We start from the raw sequence: 22094 nt of genomic DNA on the forward strand, positions 1-22094 counted from the left end.
AGAATAAGATAGATCCAAAGATTGTGCAAGTATGAGACTGTATAGTTAATAATGATTTACAGGAATTAATCGGTACTATCTATACCAACAAGATGCATATACTTTTCGGTAACCTATCACTTAAGAACTCTCACAATTAAGTGTATTTAGCTTGCAGTAGTTATGGGGTGGGTGACCTTCTTGGAAGTTTCCTAGAAAGCGTGCGAGGGAAGACAAAACATGCTAAAAAGTATCATGTTGGTTTGTGGGAACAATTATTGACCTTGAAAGCAGTCGAAACAGATTGTTGATGTCTCAGAAAGGGCTACCCATAAAGGATTTTGACCAATAAAGAGTTGAGTGAAGTGTCACTGTGTGAAATATTAGAGTGTGAGCTACCAAGAAGTCAACAATCAGGGATGTTTCAGTCTCTACCACCATCTTCATCATAGGCATAGTTACCACCATTGTCGTCAATACCATCACCGTGCCCGCCATAACAACCACTATGGTTGTCACCACCATTACTTCATCGCCATAACAACTATAACCATCGTCACTGTCACCACTCATTGTCATTGTCATCGTCGCAACTACCACCACTATTTTCATTATTGTCACATTACCACAACCACAATCACCACCATTACCATCATCGTCACTACCACCACCACCACCACCACCACCACCATCATCGTCACTACCACCACCACCACCACCACCACCACCACCATTATCATTGTTGTCAGCACCATCACCACCATCATTGTTGTTAGCACCACCACCGCCATCATCACTGCCAACACTTTCACCATTGCCTCTACCACATCTCATCATAATCATTGTCACTGTCGTTGTCGCCATAACAACCACTATTTCTACCACCACTTACTGTCATTACTGTCGCTGCAACCACCACTACTACCATTGGCGCCACTGCAAACCATGACCATTACTACTATCGTCACCACTACTACTACCATCGTCGCCATAACAATTACCACCATCATCATTGTCACCACTCATTGTCATTGTTATCGCCACAATCACCACTATTCCCACTATTGTTGTCGCCACAAGTACTACCACCACCACCATTTTCACTATCATTGTCGTCACCCCTTTATCGTTATCTAGTTCGTATCATGATGTATACCAAACATTAGACAAGATTAATACTTATCCTATTCTTATCGTATCATGTTCTTATCGGATTTGTATATTTTATCTTATCCTAACCACCAAATAGGTCCTAAAAGACTTCAAATTAGTATTCTATTTTGGGTACATAAAAAATCAATGGCATCAAATAATTAAATAAAATGCATTAAAAAATGACAAAATAAAATATAAGAAAATATTAAATGAAGATATTTTAATCAAGGTTTAATGAAATTATAGTTCAATTAATTAACCTACACATTAGGCTTAAAAGACAAATAGTTTATGAACATAAAGTAGTATAATTAATAGATAAACATGTTTCTTAATTATATGATTAGGAGTTTAATCCTTAAACTTGTGTATATGAAATAACTCTTGTTTAAACAAAATTAATTTCTTAAATAAATTTTAATATCTTCAACAATTAATCTATAATTTTTTTACTAAGAGATAACATAAATTAAAAAAAAGACAAATAGTTTTAAAATGGAGTATTTGATGTAAAGCTTGTGTAATGAAAATATTACAGGATCAATTTTCTCAATTTTTGAAGGAATCATTATATAATATATATATATAAACTACATACGTTTTGTACCACAAGCCAAACTTGCCCGTAACTCTATCATCTCTCTAGCTTAGGGTTCCCAAAAGGTTTCAACGGTTAACCCTTGCTATTTATTGGGTAAAATATATTCGAAATTTAATTAAAATTTAAAACATATTAATTTTACTCTCATAATTTTTTTATCAACTCGATGAATTTAAAAATAAAATAAACTTTTCAAATTTTATAGGAATGTCAAATATATATTTTTTAATTTATTTTTACTTGTTTAATTTTGATATCATTATATTATTCTATAAGAATAATGAAATGAAACGTGTAAAAAGATTTTAAAATGGTATGACATGATATTGTAGGTCGTCTAACAGATAATGAAACATAAGATAGAAAGAAATGATATATAAAATCTTTTAATTAATATACGAAATCCTTGTTGTTTTAAAAAAACTAATAATAAATATTTTTATTGATAAATCTAAGATTTAAATTTTAACTATGCTATTCTTAGACCTACCATAATAATTAATAAATAATTTTATTTCTTACCAATATTGATATTTGATCCATAGAAATGGAAAAATAGCCCCTCAAATGAATAATTTGATTTAAAAAAAAAAGAAGTCAAAAGAGAAGGGGATGTTGCGGTGATGGTGGGACAAGTTGGTAATTGCAGCAGGAAGGAGATGGCATGAAAGAAAAAGGGGTTCCGATACGCGTCTCTACCAGGTCCATATTCCCAATCTCCTTTCATTACCAACCTCACAACACAACCCCTTTCTCTTCTCTTCCAATTACAAATCCCTTCTTCTCTCTCTCTCTCTTTATTCTCATTTCACAACTCATCAATCCCCTCTCTCTCTCTCCCAAACGCAAAACCTAAGCATGGCTCAGAAGGCCCAGAAAAACGACACTGAGTTTAAGGTCCCCGAACCCATCATCAACCCCTGCACCACCACCACCACCACCACCACCTCGATTTCCGAACCTTCTAGATTCTTCGATGCAACCACCCCCGCCACTTCATCGCGCTCCCCAAAGCGATCCCTCCCTCTCGACGAGGAATCTCAGACGGACCAAACGACGTCTTCTGAGCCCAAACGCGCCGTGAACCGCTGCTCCGGCTGCCGGCGGCGCGTGGGACTCACGGGATTCCGGTGCCGCTGCGGGGACCTTTTCTGCGCAGAGCACCGCTACTCCGACCGCCACGACTGCTCCTACGACTACAAGGCCGCGGGGAGAGAGGCCATCGCGAGAGAGAACCCCGTCGTGAAGGCCGCGAAGATCGTCAAAGTCTGACAACCCTAAATCGGAGAACAAATCTAGAAGAAGAAGGGGCAAAAAGGGGATAACACAAAACGACGACGTTTCCACTCGATCGCGGTTAGGTGATTGATTAATTAATTATTAATTACTCGCGTCGCGTCTTTTCTTCGAGACGCGACTAGGCGCGTGGGTGGAAACCCGGGGAATTTGTAACCGGAAAGATGAATTTCTCGGTGATCCTTTTTCTTTTTCTTATTTTTAATGTATAATTTCTAAATTTTTATGCCTTTTTTTTAATTTGGGTTGGAAATTTATAAATTGTTATTGTGATTATTATGTGAATCAGTTTAATGAATGGTTTTTCGTTGCCTTTTTTTTTATTAGATTAAAGTGGTTCATTTATCAGGTTTTTGTACGAAAATAATGTTTTGGTTGACGTAGGAAATGCATATATAATTGACATCTATTGCAACTTGTTACTCATGCCAAATTGTGACATCTTTTACAACTTGTAACATGTTAATCAAGTTTGGGTTAAATTGCTCCAAAGACATTAATTTTTTAAATTTACCAAACGAAATTAAAATTGTGAAGTTAAAATAAAGGACTAGATAAAAGGAGAGAGCATAGGATTCAGGGGAATGTTGAGGGAAATTAGATTGGGGTGTGAGGGTATAGCTGTAAAATTGCGTTGTACTTTGAATTTGGAATTTTCGAGAATAGTGATGATGATAGAAAGTTGGGTGGACCCACTTGATTTGACATGTGACGCTTTTTTAAAATATTATCGCGATATATTGGGTGAGTGGGTGAGATCGTGTCGTGATGTAGCCGCAGCGAGATTTCGCGATTGCGGTTTTTATTGTTCGTGATAGTGACTCTCAACTTTTTGGCGCTTCGGTGGCCAATGGGGTTGCGCCACGTGGAAGACGATAATTGGCCTCTTTGATAATTGTGTTCTGCTTTTATTTATTATTATTATTATTATAAAGAGGAATCTCGAGGGAATGTCATGATCGAACGCCTAGGATTTCATGGTGGATGCCATTTTGGGCATCTTTTGGCCAAACTTTGTTTTCTAGCTTTTACTCCATTTATTTGTAGTATCGGTAAATTCATTAAAAAAACATTTTAAAAATTATTTTGTTAATAATAATTAAAATATTAGTAAAAGACATGCATTCAAATTAATTAAAATGCAGAGATGATTATATTTCTATTTTTGTCTATTACTCCCATTATAAAACGAAAATATTTTTAAAGTTTTTTTCATTATTGAATGAGCGTGTTTGATTATTTATTGGAAAATTAGGTAATGTAGTACGAATAAGTTTTGAACTATATGATTTTATAATTTAAAATAAGGAACCGTAAATATTATTAACAAAAGGATTTGTGAAAGACAATTTAGAAATAATTAAATTTGCTTTAAAATTTATTAAATAATACTACAATATATAATGATTATTTAACTATAGTATTTAATATGAAGGTAGCAGGTGCTGTAAATGGTTGATAATTGAATTGACATGTTAAAAGGTATAATTTAAGAATTTCAAATAAAATAATTAATACGGGACCGTGTGGGGTAAGGTATTTATAAAAAGAAGAAAAAAATGTCTGCATCAAAGTATTACGTACAATATATAATGATAAAAAAAGTATTACAATATACTATTAATACTATTTAATAGGTAAAATTGTATTTTTGGTCTTGCAATTTATCTTTAATTTTAGATTTGGTTCCTTAATAATTAATTCACGAATTGAGTCCCCAAATAATTTAATTCACGAGATGGGTCTTCAATCGTATAATGTTGGTCTCGATTGGACGTTGACGTTGACAATTAAGAAGTGACATTAACGGTGATGTGTCACGTTTTCATCGGATAATAATGGTTATGTATCATGTTCTGATTGAATAAAGATGTGACACGTGGCCGTTAATGTCACGGTCAACGTTTAATTGAGGCGTCCGGGATCAACATTGTAGGATTTTATAAAATAGAAGATCAAATTCATGAATTAAATTAGCGAGAGACCAAATGCAAAATTAGAGTTAAAATGAAAAACTAAAAATACAATTTTAGCTGGTTGATACAAGTGTACGGGTTAGAAAAAAGTCTAGAGAGGTTCGCATGAATTTTCTTCTGAGTGTTTTTTTTTTTTGTATTTAGAAACCATGTCATGGCTTCTGCGTAAATCATGCGTGATGATGATGTATGTATTTTTTAAATAAATAACATATGTACAAATTTTATTACATTATCTATTTAGCATCCAATGATAAATGGTCAAATTTATTAATTTTATAATAATTATTTTAAAAGTAACATATAAAATTAGAGTAAAAAAAATATATTACATTTCTTTAATCTTTTGCCAACTTATTTTAATTTTTTATTTATTACATTATAAGTGTGAAATAGTAGTATTTATCAATTTTATTGATTATTAATTTTTATAAAAAGATTACAATTTTTTCACCTATAATATTTGAATCTGATTCTTGACTTGCTGGTACCAATTACTTTGTTTGGTTTCAATTTGGCAAACATCTACTAAGGCATTATTTGGGTTAAAAGACATAAGGAATATCATATGTTATTGAAAAGTATAATAAATTAATACTGTATTATACTTTTAAAATAGATAAATAAAATTATTAAGTGGCCTATGTATGATAATGGTATTTTTATTTGAAATTTTAAATACAACTTCTCTAGTAATAAAATTTGGCTGAATTTATAAAGGGATCTATAAAACTGAGGGACCAAATGTGTGAATTAAATTATAGGGGGACCAAAATCGAAATTGGAATAAAATTGGGGGACCAAAAGTGTAATTTTACCTATAAAAAAAATGAAGCCTTTACAGGAACCACTCAGACGTTGACATGCGACATTAACACGTGGCATTCAACGTCTGAGGTTAACAGTCAACGTCCAAATCGGGCTTTCAGGATCAATTTTGCAGGGATTTATAAAATTGGGAGACCAAATTTGTGAATTAAATTATAAGGAACCAAATCCAAAATTAAAAATAATTTGGGGACCAAAAATGCAATTTTGCCAAGAATTTTTTTAGAGTCTCAAACAAAAAAAAAATGATTTATTAAAAACTTGTTATTCATTTGTGACTGTCTCTCTTCTATAAGACATGTTTGAGAGAGAAAGAAAGACCCACAAATAACTAGTTTTCCTTACAAACAATAATGGTGAACCCTTTGCAAATAAAAACCATATATTTCTCTCTTTTAATAAAATTAGATCCTGTTAACTAAATTTATAAAAATATTTCACATTTATCATATCTAAATATAAATGTTTTTTAAAAATATTTTGAAAAATAATTATACATATAACCCTATTCTAGATTAGAACATGACTCAAGGATCACAACAATTAAATTCAAGTTGAAGAGAGATGTTCCATCATCAATAAGACAAAAATACTCAACTTGTCAAATAATCTTTAACCTAGTTTACCCTGACTTAATCAAAATACTCATGCATAATCCCTAAGTCACACATCTAGATTCATGATTAAATGTGTAAATACTCATTAGGCCTGCAAACAGTGTGAATACCAGACTTGTTTTCTTTTAGATCAGTATAACTATAAGCAATATCTAAGTCTAACCCGTGAAATTTATGGATTTGACAGGTTTAATCCATCAGTTTGCGGGCTAGCATGTGGACTTAGACTGTTGTTAATTTTTATGTTAAAAATGTGTGTTTTTGGACTATTGTTAATTTGTTAGGTTAAAAATATAGGTATATTTTAGTTATAAATGTTGGTATGTTTTAGTGTGGATTTTAACTTAAAAAATGAAGGAAAAAATTCTTCTAACTTTATACATTTTTATTTCTTTAAAAATATTTTTTAAATTATTATTTGAGTTTATAGATCAGCTTATTTATCCATGAGTTTCATGAGCCATATACGTATCTTAAAAAAATATTTATTTTGTGAACCATGCTTATTCAGCCCGTCTAAAATATGGACTTCGTGGGTTGGATCTTATATAGGTTAGACCAGTATGTATACTCACCTCTATTTGTGTCAATAAGTTTAACAAGAAAAATACAAGTCCATACAAATGAGTCTTTAACAAGTTGAACTGACCTATATATTTACCCAAGTCTAATGTTTACCCGAATAAGTTTATTAGCTTTTTCCAACACGAGAAAAAGAAGAAGAAGAATGGTTGGATCTAAAATCCCATTGAAGGAAAATGTGAGAGGCTAAGAAGAGAGAGAGAATGATCTTGAGAAAAAAAGTGACTAACTCACTTCTACATATTAATAAAAAGTGGATAATCTACTATTAGAGATAAAGATTAGTGGTTTGTTGGTACCTCACTTTTGAGATAGTTTGCCGTAATGAGACCCTTATTTGACACATGTCAAATAATGGACAAGCATTTAAACTCCATAATCGACAATAATCTAATAACAGTCTACCACATTGATCTTATAATTTGTATTTTTCTCTTCATTGAACAAACTTTTCTCTCTCTTTGTAATGGCAGTAAAAAAAATGATATAATTTTAAATATTTACGCACATTTTAGTGATTTATTATTTTTTCTTACGAATCATTGTAACGCTAGTCATATCAATTTTATGCTACAATTAAATGAACATTCTAAAAATTTTAAATCATTGAAACATGAATGACTCATATGTTAGTACTTTACTAATTTATTGTTCAGTATAAAAACTATGTTATTAGTGTTAATATATTTTTTTAATTCAAATATTGAATGTCATTGCACATTAGAAACCTAATTCTTTTTGATCATATGTTACGAGCTTGAAGTATAATTAAATTCTAGATTGATAATTAAGAATTATGGTTAATTCAAAGACAATTTCTTACTTAGGATTTCATCAAAAAGTCAAAAACCTTAATTAGAGTTGTTAAAAAAAAATATGTTGTTGAATTAGAAAAAAAATTAACTCCTTTAAATTAAGTATATTTTTATCTATAGTGATTGAATATGATATCATAATGTTTATAAAACACATGTATCATATTCAACCAACTGAATTAGACTTTTCTATCCTTTAAATTAAATATGAATATATAAAGTAAGAAAGTAAAATATATTTATCATTAAGTAAGATCACAATATTTTAACTTAAATCAATTATATTATTTTTTTCAATATTTGCTCACTTAAAAAATTAAATTAAAAAAAAAATCTTATAGTTCCAAAGAATACAAAGCATGGAACAAACGGAGATGTGCTTGGATATATTAAGATTCTTCTACTTTTAACTTTCTCTTGTTGGTGGAATGTGATTCCTTTCCTGTCCTTTGCACGTCAATTTTTTTTTTTTTTAAATTTTAATTTGAGTTGAATAATGGCATGTACAACGAATGACAAGATATGTCTTGGAGCAACTCACAATGGACATTGATCACAATAATCCAGGCCTACCCCACTAACCATATGGTAAAATCCAAGTAAACCTCAAGCAAGAAAAAACTAAAATTGCTTTAGTCTCATGAATTAAGGATTCGTTGATTTGAGTTAAAAGATAAAAGATAGGAAAAGTAATAAATAGTGAAATAAGATGAAATTCATATTTTATATTCTACTTTAATTTAATTTTTTATTAATTTATTTTATTTTTATTTTACCAAAAAAACTTTATGTTTGATAGAAATGAAACAAAAAAAAACACGAATAATGATATATTATTTTGTTTGAATTTAGAAAAAATAAAAAGAAAAGTTGACTTATAAAAATAAAAAAAATCTTTTACTTTCTTTTCACTTTAAATTTCATTTTTTTCTTCTTTTCTTTGCACTCTCTTTTCCTCATTCGAAACATAGGATAAATGATATTTCTACCTAGTTTTGGTTAAAAAATTATCTTAATGCTTTGAAGCTGATTTCAAGTCCAAACATTGAATCCTATGAGAAATCAACATGAAACATGAATCCTATGCCACATAACTTGATTGTGACCTAAATTGGCCTCCAAGAATTCATCATTGGAAAAATATTTAACTTTGAAGATTGTTGTAACAATAGCATCTTCATTAGTGAATAATTTCCACCATTGCTTCCCCTAACAAGGCAAGATTTCTTAATCTCATTCTACCATATTATTTTTTTCATAGTCATCTTGTCCCAATTTAGCCAATTAATTCCTCTTGTAGAATCATTTTTAGAACCCCATAAAAAACTACCCATCATTTTTTGAAATCGATCCTCCAAAGTGGTTGGTAAAAGGAAAACACTATGTAATATGAGAGTATAGTAGCTTGGGCACAAGATTTAACAAGGATGTCCTTACCTGCCTTTGATAAATGTCTTCGGGTTGATGCGATTTCATAGTTTATCTTTCAGGAACCAAGAAACGTCTATATGTCAGGGACCAAAAAATTATTTTCTTGCTTCTTCCAATGATTGACGAGAGCCCTAAATATTTTTCTTTGCCCATCTAAGAGGTGACCTCAAGAAAGTAAGAGGCTTGCTTCACTCTTTGAGAGTTATTCTTGCTGAAAAAATCTTTAATTTGTTGAAATTTATGAGGTGGTCAGATATTTTTCCATAGGTGTCAAGAATATTTTTTAGAATAGTAGTTTCCTTATCGTATATTAAGAAAGTTAAAAGGTAAAATACATAAAAAAGGTACAAGGTGAATGTCAAAATTACTTAAAATTTATTTTATAAAAAATACTGTATACTCGTATCTAAAAGTTATAAATACCTGAGATGAATTCACATTGCATGATCCTTCTCATGTAAAATTTCAGTACAGAGAATCCTTCTCCTATATGACCCTAATATTTTATAAAAAAACACTACATTAAATAAAAATATAATTAATGTCTTACAAATATAAACATATTTAATAATATTATTTATCATAAAAAATATTAAACATGTTAATCAACTAACGATTAAATTATTTTAACTTAATCAATCATTTCAAATTTACATTTTGAGTATAATAGGTAGGTAGAGTTTATGCCCGTAATTTCTATCAGAAAAAACTTATCATTAAAAAAGAAGTAAGAGAATTATTAGGAAAATATTCGAAAATTTTAGAATTATTATATATATATATATATATATATATATATATTTTTTTTTTTTTTTTTTAAAGCTACTCATTTCTACAAGATTCAATCCCGCGCCAGAGTGAAACCAATCAAACACACACAATATAAATATCCTCACCCCCATCCCAATTCCCAACCCAGACTTTCGCTCCAATTTGCATTTTCATTTCATTTCGCTCTCATTTCCCATTTGCATTTCATCACCGATCCTCAATGGACGAAGAAGCAGAGTCAGTGCCCCATCCACAATCTCCGAAACTAGGGTTTCCCCTCCCCTCCTCCGCCGCCGCTGACGGAAACCTCATCACAGGCCTCAGCACCATCATGGCCGCATCGATTCAGGACGCCAAGAACCGCATCTCGCAGATCGAGCGTGTCTTTTGCTCTAAGCTCCACCCTCTCTTTAAATCCGACATCGCATTGAAACGCCGCCGCATCCAGTACCTCGAGGAGTTGCTGCACTCCAAAGAGTCCGCGCTCCGCGACTCCTAGGCGAAGCGAAACGCCGCGTTTTCGAAGCTCGAGAGCTGCGAGGGCGAGAAGGCGACGCTGCTGGCGAGAATTGACGAGTTGGACGAGAAATTGAGATTGAAGACGCGGGAGATTGAGGAGGCGGACGGGAAGCTACTCGAGCGCGTGGAGGCGCTGACGTGCGAGTTAAGGGATGAGAAATTGAAGAGGAATCGCGTGACGGAGGCGTATAAGAGGCTTAAGTCTCAGCACGTTTACCTTCGGAGAAAGGTTGGTCTCGGTGAAGAGAATGTGGTTCAGGAAAACAAATTGGAGTGTGCAAGTGAATTGGAGATGCTTCAGAGTCCAATCGTAAAACCTGGTATTATTACAAGTTTGTCTTATAAACTTATAATTGTGTGGTAGAAATAGTTTGTCACATGTTTTTTGGTTATGAATCCTTCGATTGAAAAGTGTCATTTCAGCAAAATAAAAACAATAAAAAAATTGTAGGTACAGTAATCTCATAACATAGTGAATCATGGTTCGGATTTTGGTTGGGAGAAGTGTCCATGTTTAATGTTTGGCTCAAATAAAATTGTTTTCAAATGAAAATACCTGTAAGGAATAAAAAATAAAACTAAGGCTATTTTTCCTAGATGATTAAAGAATAGATGCATCTTTTTAGGTATATTCGCTGAATTTATAATGAATTATTTTTTATTTGATTTTGTTTACCTTTTTTCTGCGCTAAAAAAAACTGTTTCTATTTCGATGATATTCGAATGGTTTAATTATCGGATATTTGATGGTGAATGGAATGAAGTGGAATGGGATATAAGGGAATGGAATGAAGTAATTAGATATTTTTGTGATGGGATGCAAAAAATAAAAAGACTAGTTGATGTGTCATTTCAGCAAAATTAAAAATAAAAAGGTTGTAAGGACTAGTCTCTCACAATGACGTGACAAACCATGGTTTGGGTCTCTGTGTCAACATTTAGTGTATGACAGTGTCAGCACCGGCCTCTCTGTGTCAAATACATTCCTAAATTAATGTTTTCCTTTCCTTACATATATTTTGATATACTTCACATTTATCAATATTCAAATAAAAGTATAAGGCACGGACGTCTCTCTAGTAAAAAATAAAACTAAGGCCGTGATAGGATATTTAATGGTGAGGGGAATGAAGTAGAATGAGATATAAGGGAATGGAATAAAGTAATTAGATATTTTTGTGGTGGGATGGAAAAAAAATGACCAGTTTTGTCCCATGACTATTGAGGAGAATAAAAAGAAGAGTATTGGATTGAATAGAGTAGAATGTAATGCATTTCATTAGGTTACATTCCATTCCATCCTATCATGTTTTGAACAATCCATATAATGAAACCTATTTACATTTCATTCTATTCCATACCTTTTTCCCAATTCAAAACAGTCTAACAATTTAGGGCAAAGATGTTGCGAAAGAGATATTTTTTTGGACAAATCATAGAACCTGGTATTATGTAAGTTTCTGTTAGTAGAAATAGCTTATCACATGTTTTTGGGTTATTTATGGGTCTATTTATGAAACTGATTTTAGCTTTGTGAAGATGAGGAGTATGGAATGATAGCAATACAATTTCTAACACTCTTTATTGTTGGTTAAATTTTAGGATAAAACTTGGTCATAATTCCATCATACTTTTGGTGAAGTTCTCTACTTAGAATTGGTAAAAACCTTGGTACTTTATGTGATGTGAGACTAACTAGATGTCATGTTTTCTAATAAATTTCAGTCAATAGTAGATAATGTGTTTAAAAAGGAGCGTTGGAGTTTGTTGCTAGTATTTCTATGTGGATATTCATTTGAATTGAAACATGCACCATAAGGCACTCAGACATCGAAACCATCTTTTCCTTTTTGTGGTTTAATTCCTTCTTCCTTCAATTGAAAAGTGTCATTTCAGTGGAAAAACAAAAAGAAATTGAAGCCGTGTTTTGATATTCAGTGGTGACTGGTGAGTGGAATGAAATAGGATGAGATATAACAGAAGGGAATAAGGTTATTATTTCATTGTTTAGATAATTTTGTTATGTGATGGAAAGTAAAACGGATTAGTTTTGTCCCATTCCTGATATACCCCCGAACTGGAGGAGAATAAAAAGAAGAGTATTGGATAGAATAGAATGTAATGCATTTCATTTCAATGAGTTCCATTCCATTCCATCATATTTGAAACAATCCATATAAAGAAACCTAATGATTCTATTCCATACCTTTTCATCAATTCAAACAGCCTAAAATTTAGAGGGGAGATGTTGCCATAGCGATTTTTATTTTTGGCTTAGGTGTCTTTTTTTCATATGGAGGGGCATGCAGAGAGACTGGTAAGGAGATAAGTGATTTGATTCTGGCATGATGCTGTCTTTGTGTAGCCATTGGCTAAGGTTGCATCTTTTCTCCTTATTCATCAATTATCTTTTGGCATGCTATTGCAGGTCTTGCATTTTAGAACCCAAATATGACTATGGATCCTAGTGATAGCGATACAGCTGAAGTGAGGAACCAAATCCCAGAGGAAGATTTTGGAGGTAAATTGAATTGTCTATTGCTATGCACACAGCCTTAAAGTTTACTCAACTGTATGAAAAACTGTCTTGTATGAAATGGCCTTCACTCTGATCCATCTGTATCAAATTGCATATACACAGATTTTTTTGGCTAAATGCTATGTTGAGTTATACTTGATAACCTATCATCTACTTCCTATTATTTCAGGCCTTGAAACGAAAACTCCAGATGTGTTTGTTGCCACATGTGTCATAAAGAGAGTCAAGGAGAAGCCATCTGAGATTGACAGAGGGTGTAATTTGAGTTCTCCATCTTCTGGTTTTCGTGATGTCCCAAAATGTCCATCCAATACAAAATTAGTCTCTGTATCTAGTACAAAGCGCCCTGTATCTTCCTGGAGGCAAACCCGGTCCCATCAAAGTCGAGTAGGTCCTGATCCCCATGATGATTTTCTTGATACTTCTCTTGAGAATATCAGAGAAAATTTAAATAAGGATTTGAACAAGGAAGACCAACCATGCCTGATTCAGAAAGACATTAGTGCGGACAGCTCAGATGACGAAACACACGATATGAATGCCAAAAGCAGTCCTCAGAAGAAGCAAAAGCAATCTTCTGTTACAGTGGCCAACACAAGAAGTTTCAAGTACGTTGAACCAGTTAGGAAGAAAGCTGAGCGTGAAAATTTAAAAGGAGTTGAATGCAAACAATGCAGGAAGTTCTATGATGCTGTTCTTCCTAATGCTGATGGCAAGGATGCTGACAGTAAGCAGAGCTTCCGCTGTGAACACCTTGATGGTGTTTCTAGGCATCGATATAGGTATGTTCCTCCCATGACTCCTGAAGGATTTTGGAATATTGGGTTTGAATCTGAAATGTAAGAATATATTTTAGAGAGATCAGAGATTACTATTTGATTTATAAATGGATTCTGTATCCAATTAAAAAGAATTGACAAACTTTTAGGTTTTTGGTACTAGATATCCGTTGTAGATACTAGATATCTTATGTTGACAAGCAAAAAAACTTTTATCCGTTGTACTCTTCTAAACAGTATCTATCTCTGTGCTTGAAATTTTTCTCTTATTTATTTATGTTCTTGTGTAACTATTTATATTTTTTTTTTCCTGAAAAGGAGGGCATGTGTTCTAATTATTTAGTACCTGATCTAAACTGTTCAGGGTTAGTGTTGTAAACTTACTGAGGATTGTCACGGTGACATGCATTTTTCAAAATGAATTTGTGTTAGTCAATGAACTTAGGGCCACTAAATGGCCAAAATTTATTTGGATTTGTAAACAAACCACATAAATTTTGTAAACAAACTTGTTATGAATAAGAACAGAAAGCATCAGGACACAGAGCAAGAACCAGAGAAGGAAGAAAGACCAAGGAGGGAAATCAACAAACCTCATTACCTCAGAGACTTCGTATAGAAGGCTGAGCTGGCAGCAGTTGGTGCAGAGGCTGAGCTGGCAGCAGAATGGTGATCCTTCAAGAGTATTGTCGGCCATTATCCAAATTCTGTTAGAAATGTTTTTTATTTTGATTTCCTCCAAGGCATGTAATTCCAAAATCCGTTAGAATACTGTAGTAGGCAAACTCTATATATACTGAAGCATGTATTCAAATGGGCAAGCAGAAATTAAACTCTTTTCCTCACCTTAATTCTGGAGGTGCCTAGGCCTCGAATGCTAGGAATTGTCCCTTCTCTTGAGTAAAAAGCTTTCTGATCATAACATTTGGTGCTTTCATTGAGAGCATCAATGGCTGCCTTCGCTTCTTCCACGTCCCCTATGGGGACCGCATCGAAGCCGCCACTGCGGAACTCACCTCCGATCAAACCATGTCCACCAAACTGGATGAAATTCTTCAGAGGTTGACCCTTCTTGAAATCCACTATCAGTTTTCCAATGTGCTCCAACCTTCTTTGACCCCTTCATCTGAGCAAACCGCTGCCGGCGCGGTTCCTCAGTTGAATACCAAAGACGGAGCCGCGGAGTTTGAACCGAGCTTCGTTTGCTTAGACAAAAAGGTGCAGAGCCTCATGGAAGAGTCGCTGAACTCAGTTTCTAATCAAGGGAGGGTTGTGGAAAATCAAACCATGGAGGCGGAAGTTCATGGTGAAGATGGTTCCAAATTTGCACTGGGAAGCAATGAGAAGTCAGTGTTTGGACGAGGTTGCAGATTCGGCAACTACGACTGCACAGTGTCTCGTCACCACGTGCCCTTCGAACTCGACCATTCAGACTCAGAGGATGCTAATGCTGTTTCATTTGAAGTCCTGAAGGAGACACCCTTTTGGGTGTATGACAGAGAAGCGCTTGGGCTCTTCAAAAAGTTCAACAAAGGTCTGGGGCATTTCCTTGGTATTGACACATTTGACCCTGGAGGCTACTTAAAGGGCTTGAAAAGAAGAAAGGAAATAATTGATTACCAATATGCCTGGGGGTATATTATGGGCAACGAGAGGTTGGATGCAAATTACGTGGTTCCCCAATGGATGCCACAATTTATGTGCAAAAGTGAAGCTCGAACTTTGATTGTTTTGGATGAGGTGTGGACACTCTCCGTGGTGGATCAGCTTATGTGTAGAATACCAGGTTGCAAGTTTCTTGTAGTGTCAAGGCCAAAATTCCAAATGGTGCTGAGTTATGAAGTGGAATTGCTGATTGAAGAGGATGCCCTGTCTTTGTTCTGTCACCATGCTTTTGGACTGAAATCAATTCCTTTAGCTGCTAATGAGAATTTGGTCAAGCGGGTTGTGACTGAATGTGGAAGGCTTCCCTTGGCTCTTAAGGTTGAGAAAATTTTTGGCACAGGAAACCAACATGTTACAGCTGCAAAAATGATACTGCAAAACATTGAAGCCATGGTTTCAATTGGCATGCCAGCTAGTCCATCTGAAGTTTTAGTCATTGCGGACAAGCATGTGGTTCCTCGTCATGTAGCTGCTGATTTGCATTCCCAGGTTGAGCATGGTCCTGATAGTCAGGTTGTGCCTGTGATTTCCGGTGAAGGTGTGGATCTGAATGCTATAGAAGAGGAACTCAGCAAGCAGTGCCAGCGTCTCCCAAGAGGAGAATTTGCTGCTAAGGCCCTAAGCCACAGTTTTATTGTTTATGCACATGATATGCTTGAGTCAATCAAGTTCTCAAACTTATATGCACCAGAACATCTAATTGTCAACGCGAAGGATGCAGATAAGTTGGAGGATCTTAAACTCAAATACAACCTTGAGGACAAGGTTGCTTTGGAAGCCCATGGGAATGTTATGAATAAGAACAGAAAGCAACAGGACACAGAGCAAGAACCAGAGAAGGAAGAAAGACCAAGGAGGGAAATCAACAAACCTCATTATCTCAGAGATTTCGTATAGAACGCTGAGCTGGCAGCAGAATGGTGATCCTTCAGGAGTATTGTCGGCCATTATCCAAATCCTGTTAGAAATGTTTTTTATTTTGATTTCCTCCAAGGCATGTAATGTCAAAATCCGTTAGAATACTGGAGTAGGCGAACTCTATATATACTGAAGCATGTATTCAAATGGGCAAGTAGAAATAAAACTCTTTTCCTCACCTTAATTCTGGAGGTGCCTAGCCTCGAATGCTAGGAATTGTCCCTTCTCTTGAGTAGAAAGCTGGTCGCTAAAATGGCTATAATACCGATTTAAGATTTAATGGTTTAATCGCAGATGAATGGGTCATTATTAAACCATATAGTTTTTAAAATTCTAATATGTATGTAATAAGGTATACTAAACAAAAAATAACATCATATTCATAACTTTATAATATTGAAAAAATAAAAATTAAACACCATTTTTTTAAAGAAGAAAATTAAACATCATTTATAAATGCTAAACACAACATTCAAAATTACGCATGAAGTCTTAAACCAGTTTGATGGGATAATTCTATGGTTCTTTTGGACTGGATGTTAGCCTAGTATTCACCCAGTCCGATTTGAATGAACAGTTGGCCCAATTTGGTTTGGATCATCATGTTAATGGCACCAATTTTGCTGAATGTCGTGGGGCATAGCCCCCATTTTTGTCCTTCATTTCATCATCTGTGTGTAATATATTGTATGCATCATTTTCTGTGTTATTTTTGTTGTTGGAAAAACATAACTTTGATTAACCAGAAAAGGAAATAATAGAATTGGCGTTCAGTTACAGTTAGGATATAAAAGATTCCATAATTACAATGCCCGATAAGGGATAAAGTTAATGCATGGAACACAAATAGCGGTGGCTTTTTCAACTAACTTTTCTCCTGACTACTTCACATGACATGATTCGCATTTCTGTTGTAATATCGGATACGCCTTTATTTATAGCGCCGAAATCATTTACCAACCTTAATTAGAGAGGAATATGCGATGATCACATGAAATTTTAATGTAAATTGCAATGATAATCATGAAAAGAAAAAGAAAGCTGCTGGGTGCCCAGGAAATGTAAAAGGTGAAAGTAGTAACAGGGATTAGGGAGTGAAAACCACAGAATCATCAACTTTCAGAAGAGGGGCTCCTAAAATATAGGCATTAGTGAGGTGGTGGGTCGAAAATAAGTGGGCCAAATTTACTTTGTGGTAGGTGGAGTATAGTACACAGTGGTGTGCTACCCACCTTTTGTCCCGAGTTATTCATTTGTTTCTTGATCTTATTTTTGCTTTTAGATGGCATAACGATTTGCAGAGTTAATGAATATGGGAAGAGATGAAGGACATCAGCATGTGCCCCTAAAGTGGAAGTTGTGGCCGTATTATTTTATTGACTAAACATTCAATTCAGTTGTTGCAAAAAAATTATTTAATCCAATTTATATTTTAGAAAATGAAACAAAATCACCGTCTAGATTACAAAATGTGTTACTTTTTTTATTATTTATTTTTACATAATTAGTGTCTAAAAAAATAATTTAATACCTAGATCATTGGTGACTCAAATTGATCCCTACAAATATTAATTGAAATAGACGAAGGATTAAAATATCTTATATTTGTAATTTTGAAAGATTATTTGGTGCTTTTTATCATTGGGATTAAAGGAGATGAGTGATTAATATCTAGGAAATAGAACTAGCTATTTACTTTAGGATAAATAATTATTTTTGTCTCTTAAAGTGTGTTGTCCTAACAAATTCATCTTGATAGATGAAAAAATAAAATTTAATTTCTGAAAGTGAAACAAATCTATCTTATTGTTAACTTTCATTTGTTGACGTTAGAAAACTCGTCTACATGACACACAATTATGAAAATGTAACAAAATTAATACTCACGTGGACATAGGGGACTAATGGCAACTATGTTCCTAATTTAATCATTTATTGATATTTTTGTCCTTCAATCATACAACTTATTGACAAATGTATCCACAAAATGTATAAACCTAATTAGTTGATATCAGTAACAAGATGTATGCACCAACAACATATTAGATTTAGGAGTTTTTGATTTTGTTATTACAAATATTTATTATAATGTATTTAATTATATTTATATTGTCAACTTATCACAAGATTCCAGAGGAGGCAAGACAAAGATAGGTTCTTCAATAAAAAATCAATTTGTCAAATCTTAAATGGATCATCCAAAAGTAGAAGAAAACAAACATGAAGGGTCTAGCAGCCAAAACTACAATACTATAGCTTCCCTCTTAGATATTGATCACCTATATATTTATATATAATAGGCGTAAAAAAAAAGTGAACAAAGAAATTATAATTTGTCACTTTTTTTCTCTGACGTCTATTATAATTATATAGGTGGTCACTAACTGAGCAGAAAATTATAAAAATATTGTAGTTTGGGTTACTATACCTCTTATATTTATTTTCTTCTACTTGTGGATGATTCATTTAAAATTTGACAAAATGATTTTTAGCTGAGAACTTATCTTTGTCTTACCTATGTGATAAGTTGATATTATAAATATAATTATAATTATAATACATTATAATAAATATAATTATATTTGTCAATAAATTATAATTGAAGAACGAAAATGTCAATAAGTCGACAAGTTTAGGAACGTATGTTCTTATGTGTCCGTGAGTATTAATTTCATAGTATTTTCGTTTTTGACGTATAACATAGGCAAATTTGTTAACATTAAAGAAAGATAATGATACGACACATTTATCTCACTTTTAATATTTTTGAAGATTAAATTTTACTTTTTTATCTTTTTAAAACGAACTTGTTAATGTTATATATTTTCACGGATAAAAATTGATTACTTATCCTTTATCTTATTTTACGAAGGATTGTACAATTTATATAACTTGAGCTGTTACAAGTAACAGTGTATCATCACTTCCTCAACATACTAGCGTCTGGTATGCCGAGAGACAAGGCAGATTCATAATCAGAAAAGAGATATTTTTAATTATCATTCTGATAGTTAAGATGCTGTCATAAGAAAACTAGTCACATTACAAAAAAAAATTTAATTGGTTAATTTTAAAACCTGAACTTCGTATAAATCTGAACTTTTGAACATATATTAATGTCAACTTGGTAAAATTAAATCGTTTGGAAATAAAAGTCTTGTAGCATTGGGATGATCGCATTATAATTTTTTTTCCAAAATATGGTGGACTTTGGTTGTAGAATCAAAAGACAAAGCTAGGAAATGGAGTCATGATCCAAATCTTTCACGTTATATCCAGCTCTTAAACTCACATGCAGCTCTGAAACCCACATGCAACACAAAGCATATTCAGAACTTTCTTGACCTATGCTCACTTGTATGCACATGCAACCAGGAGCACCCTCATAACTTTTTGTCCATTTCAACTTGCCCTAAATATATTACATTACATCACAGTTCACATGACAGAATACTATCACATAAAATTAAAATCACACTTGGGCTCCTTCACTATAACCAAATCATTATATCTTGGAATATTCACCGACAACAACCCAATACGTACTTATTCGGGTCACCCATCAACAAGCCTTCAAGGGGTTTCCACACAAACAATCATTGTTACTAAACGACGCCGCATCAAGGTGTTCAAACGGAGACCCAATTGGGATGGTTCCACATAAGTGGTTGTAGCTCAGATCCAAATGCCCCATGAACTTGGATGCGGATAACGAACCAGGTATCCGACCCGAAAAGTTATTGAACGACAAATCAAGTACCATAAAATAAGAACCCGACCCAAAAACATCGGGTATGGTACCCGAAAACCCATTTCGGCTAAGGTTCAAAATACCCATACCCGTATTGCTCAATAAAGTGGAGGGTACAGGACCCGTCATAGAATTACCATCCAATTTCAAAGTAGAGAGGACTCTCATTTTTCCCAACTCCACTGGGATTGAACCGGTCAACCGGTTCGATGATACATCCAAGTCCGCAAGCCGCTTCATTTTGGACACGGATTTGGAGATCGAACCGGTTAGTTGGTTCCCACTCAGCAACGCCCGACTCAACATGGCCAGATTCCCGAAATTATAGGGTATCTCGCCACTGAGTTGGTTGTTGCTGAGGTCCAGATGCTTGAGTCTGATGAGCTTCACGACTGACGTGGGGATCTTGCCGGAGATCTCATTGTCGGCCAGACTCAATAGGGTGAGACTCCGGAGGTTTCCGATGTCGGCTGAAATCTCGCCAGAGATGCGATTACCGGAAAGGTCCAGGATTTGGAGAGAGTAAAGCGAGGCGACGCAGGCGGGGATCTCGCCGGAGACGGCCTTCCAGTCAGCGACGACGAGGGTGGTGAGGTTGCTAAGGTTACAAATCTCCGGCGAGATTTTTCCGGTCATGTAGCCGGAGCGGCCAAGCTTCTGGAACATTGGGTCTTGGGACTCACCGCGGAGGCTGACGTCGGTGACGTGGCCAGTGGTGGGGTCGCAGGCGACGCCATACCAGCTCCGGCAACAGTCAGTGCCCGACCAGGTGTTGAAGATGCCCAAGTAGGGTTCGATCAGGGCAGCTTTGAAGGCCAATAGTGCTGCCCGTTCTGACGGCGGGCAGGGGGTGACGGCGGAGATAACGGAGAGGAGAAGCAACGTTAGAAAGAAGAACAACGAGGAAGCCATGTGTTTGTGTTTGTGTTGCGTTCAATGCAATGCAATGAAAGTGTAGGAGAGTGAGTACTTACATTTGCATGGGGTTGGTTTTATTTATACGATACGTGTTTGGTAAATAACAGAATCAAATCTAGATAGCACCTCATAGTCATTAATAATAATAATAATAATTTGTGATTTGTGATACTCATTATATAGTTTGAGTGGGTTGCACATGGCACATGCTGGGGTTAATTAAGTCAAGCCCTTCAATAATGATACCAATAAATACTCAGCTGGTTACTATTGATTTTCAGGTATTTGAAACTCGATTTGATCTTAAATGTCTGAAGATATACATGGACAATTCCTCTTCTTCTCAGTCCAAAACACATTATGGTAACCTAACAATAATGGTTTACGTACGCACATACCTGTTTGTATTACTAGAAAACAATTTTAGACGTGTTCAATTCGTGCTTCTAAAATTACTACTATTAATTATGAATTAATGATTAAAAGATAAAATAGTTAAAAACCAGACGAGACAAGATAACTAGTTGTACGTGTATAGGAAATTTACAAAAAAAAAATGACTGGATTAAATTTTTTAATTTTATAAGCTAATGGAAGTAGGGTATATGATATGACTCAAAAGTTTAGAGCTGCATGATTTTACTTTTCCAATTTTGTCTTTATTGGTTTCAAAACATGGCAGCTTTTCACCATTCTCTAACCTCTCTTTTTGATATTTTTTTTATTGAGCTTTTTTTGATAAATTATATGTGCAAGTCTTTTCACTTTCTCTTTATTTATTTTATGAAATAAGTTTTAGTACTTAATAATAATAATAATTATAAATGAATTTAGAATTTATATGTTATGTATTATAAAAAAATTTACATGGTCAGTTAATAATGAAAATATATAACTGGTAAGACCTAAAATAATAATTAAAAAATAAATAACTTTATCATGTAGGATGATATG

The 22094-nt window shown here is 34.0% G+C and overlaps 4 protein-coding genes across 5 annotated transcripts; 3 read left to right on the plus strand and 1 right to left on the minus strand.

Annotated features, from left to right (window-relative positions):
- The first annotated feature begins 2302 nt into the window (after positions 1-2302).
- Positions 2303-3307, plus strand: LOC100794830 (zinc finger A20 and AN1 domain-containing stress-associated protein 5). The gene has a single exon (XM_003542810.5). The coding sequence runs from the start codon at positions 2594-2596 to the stop codon at positions 3005-3007; it is 414 nt and encodes a 137-aa protein (XP_003542858.1). The 5' UTR covers positions 2303-2593; the 3' UTR covers positions 3008-3307.
- Positions 3308-10132: 6825 nt separating this feature from the next.
- LOC106795503 (uncharacterized) lies at positions 10133-17180 on the plus strand. Of its 2 annotated transcripts, XM_026125063.2 has the most exons (4): positions 10133-10890; positions 12999-13091; positions 13279-13891; positions 14417-17180. In XM_026125063.2, exon 4 carries the CDS (start codon positions 14918-14920, stop codon positions 16448-16450), a length of 1533 nt encoding a protein of 510 aa, XP_025980848.1. In that variant the 5' UTR covers positions 10133-10890; positions 12999-13091; positions 13279-13891; positions 14417-14917; the 3' UTR covers positions 16451-17180. The 2 variants fall into 2 exon arrangements, with proteins under 2 accessions (XP_025980848.1, XP_025980847.1); XM_026125062.2 differs by having other exon boundaries at positions 13279-17180.
- On the plus strand, positions 13028-13952 carry LOC100801184 (protein gamma response 1). Its single transcript, XM_026124865.1, has 2 exons — positions 13028-13091; positions 13279-13952. The coding sequence occupies exons 1-2, from the start codon at positions 13028-13030 to the stop codon at positions 13950-13952; spliced, it is 738 nt and encodes a 245-aa protein (XP_025980650.1).
- Positions 17181-19737: 2557 nt separating the features above from the next.
- On the minus strand, positions 19738-21178 carry LOC100795366 (DNA-damage-repair/toleration protein DRT100-like). Its single transcript, NM_001254570.2, has one exon. It carries the CDS (start codon positions 21132-21134, stop codon positions 20034-20036), a length of 1101 nt encoding a protein of 366 aa, NP_001241499.1. The 5' UTR covers positions 21135-21178; the 3' UTR covers positions 19738-20033.
- Between the last annotated feature and the right edge of the window lie 916 nt (positions 21179-22094).

Source organism: Glycine max, chromosome 13 (assembly GCF_000004515.6).
Source record: "Glycine max cultivar Williams 82 chromosome 13, Glycine_max_v4.0, whole genome shotgun sequence".
NCBI lineage: Eukaryota > Viridiplantae > Streptophyta > Magnoliopsida > Fabales > Fabaceae > Glycine > Glycine max.

Excerpts from the sequence above, each read along its gene's own strand:
- LOC106795503 (XM_026125062.2), top strand. The coding sequence starts at position 14,918 with ATGTCCACCAAACTGGATGAAATTCTTCAGAGGTTGACCCTTCTTGAA.
- LOC100794830 (XM_003542810.5), top strand. The coding sequence starts at position 2,594 with ATGGCTCAGAAGGCCCAGAAAAACGACACTGAGTTTAAGGTCCCCGAA.
- LOC100795366 (NM_001254570.2), bottom strand. The coding sequence starts at position 21,134 with ATGGCTTCCTCGTTGTTCTTCTTTCTAACGTTGCTTCTCCTCTCCGTT.
- LOC100801184 (XM_026124865.1), top strand. The coding sequence starts at position 13,028 with ATGGATCCTAGTGATAGCGATACAGCTGAAGTGAGGAACCAAATCCCA. Across the intron at positions 13,092-13,278 it reads CCCAGAGGAAGATTTTGGAG|GCCTTGAAACGAAAACTCCA; the intron begins GTAAATTGAATT and ends CTATTATTTCAG.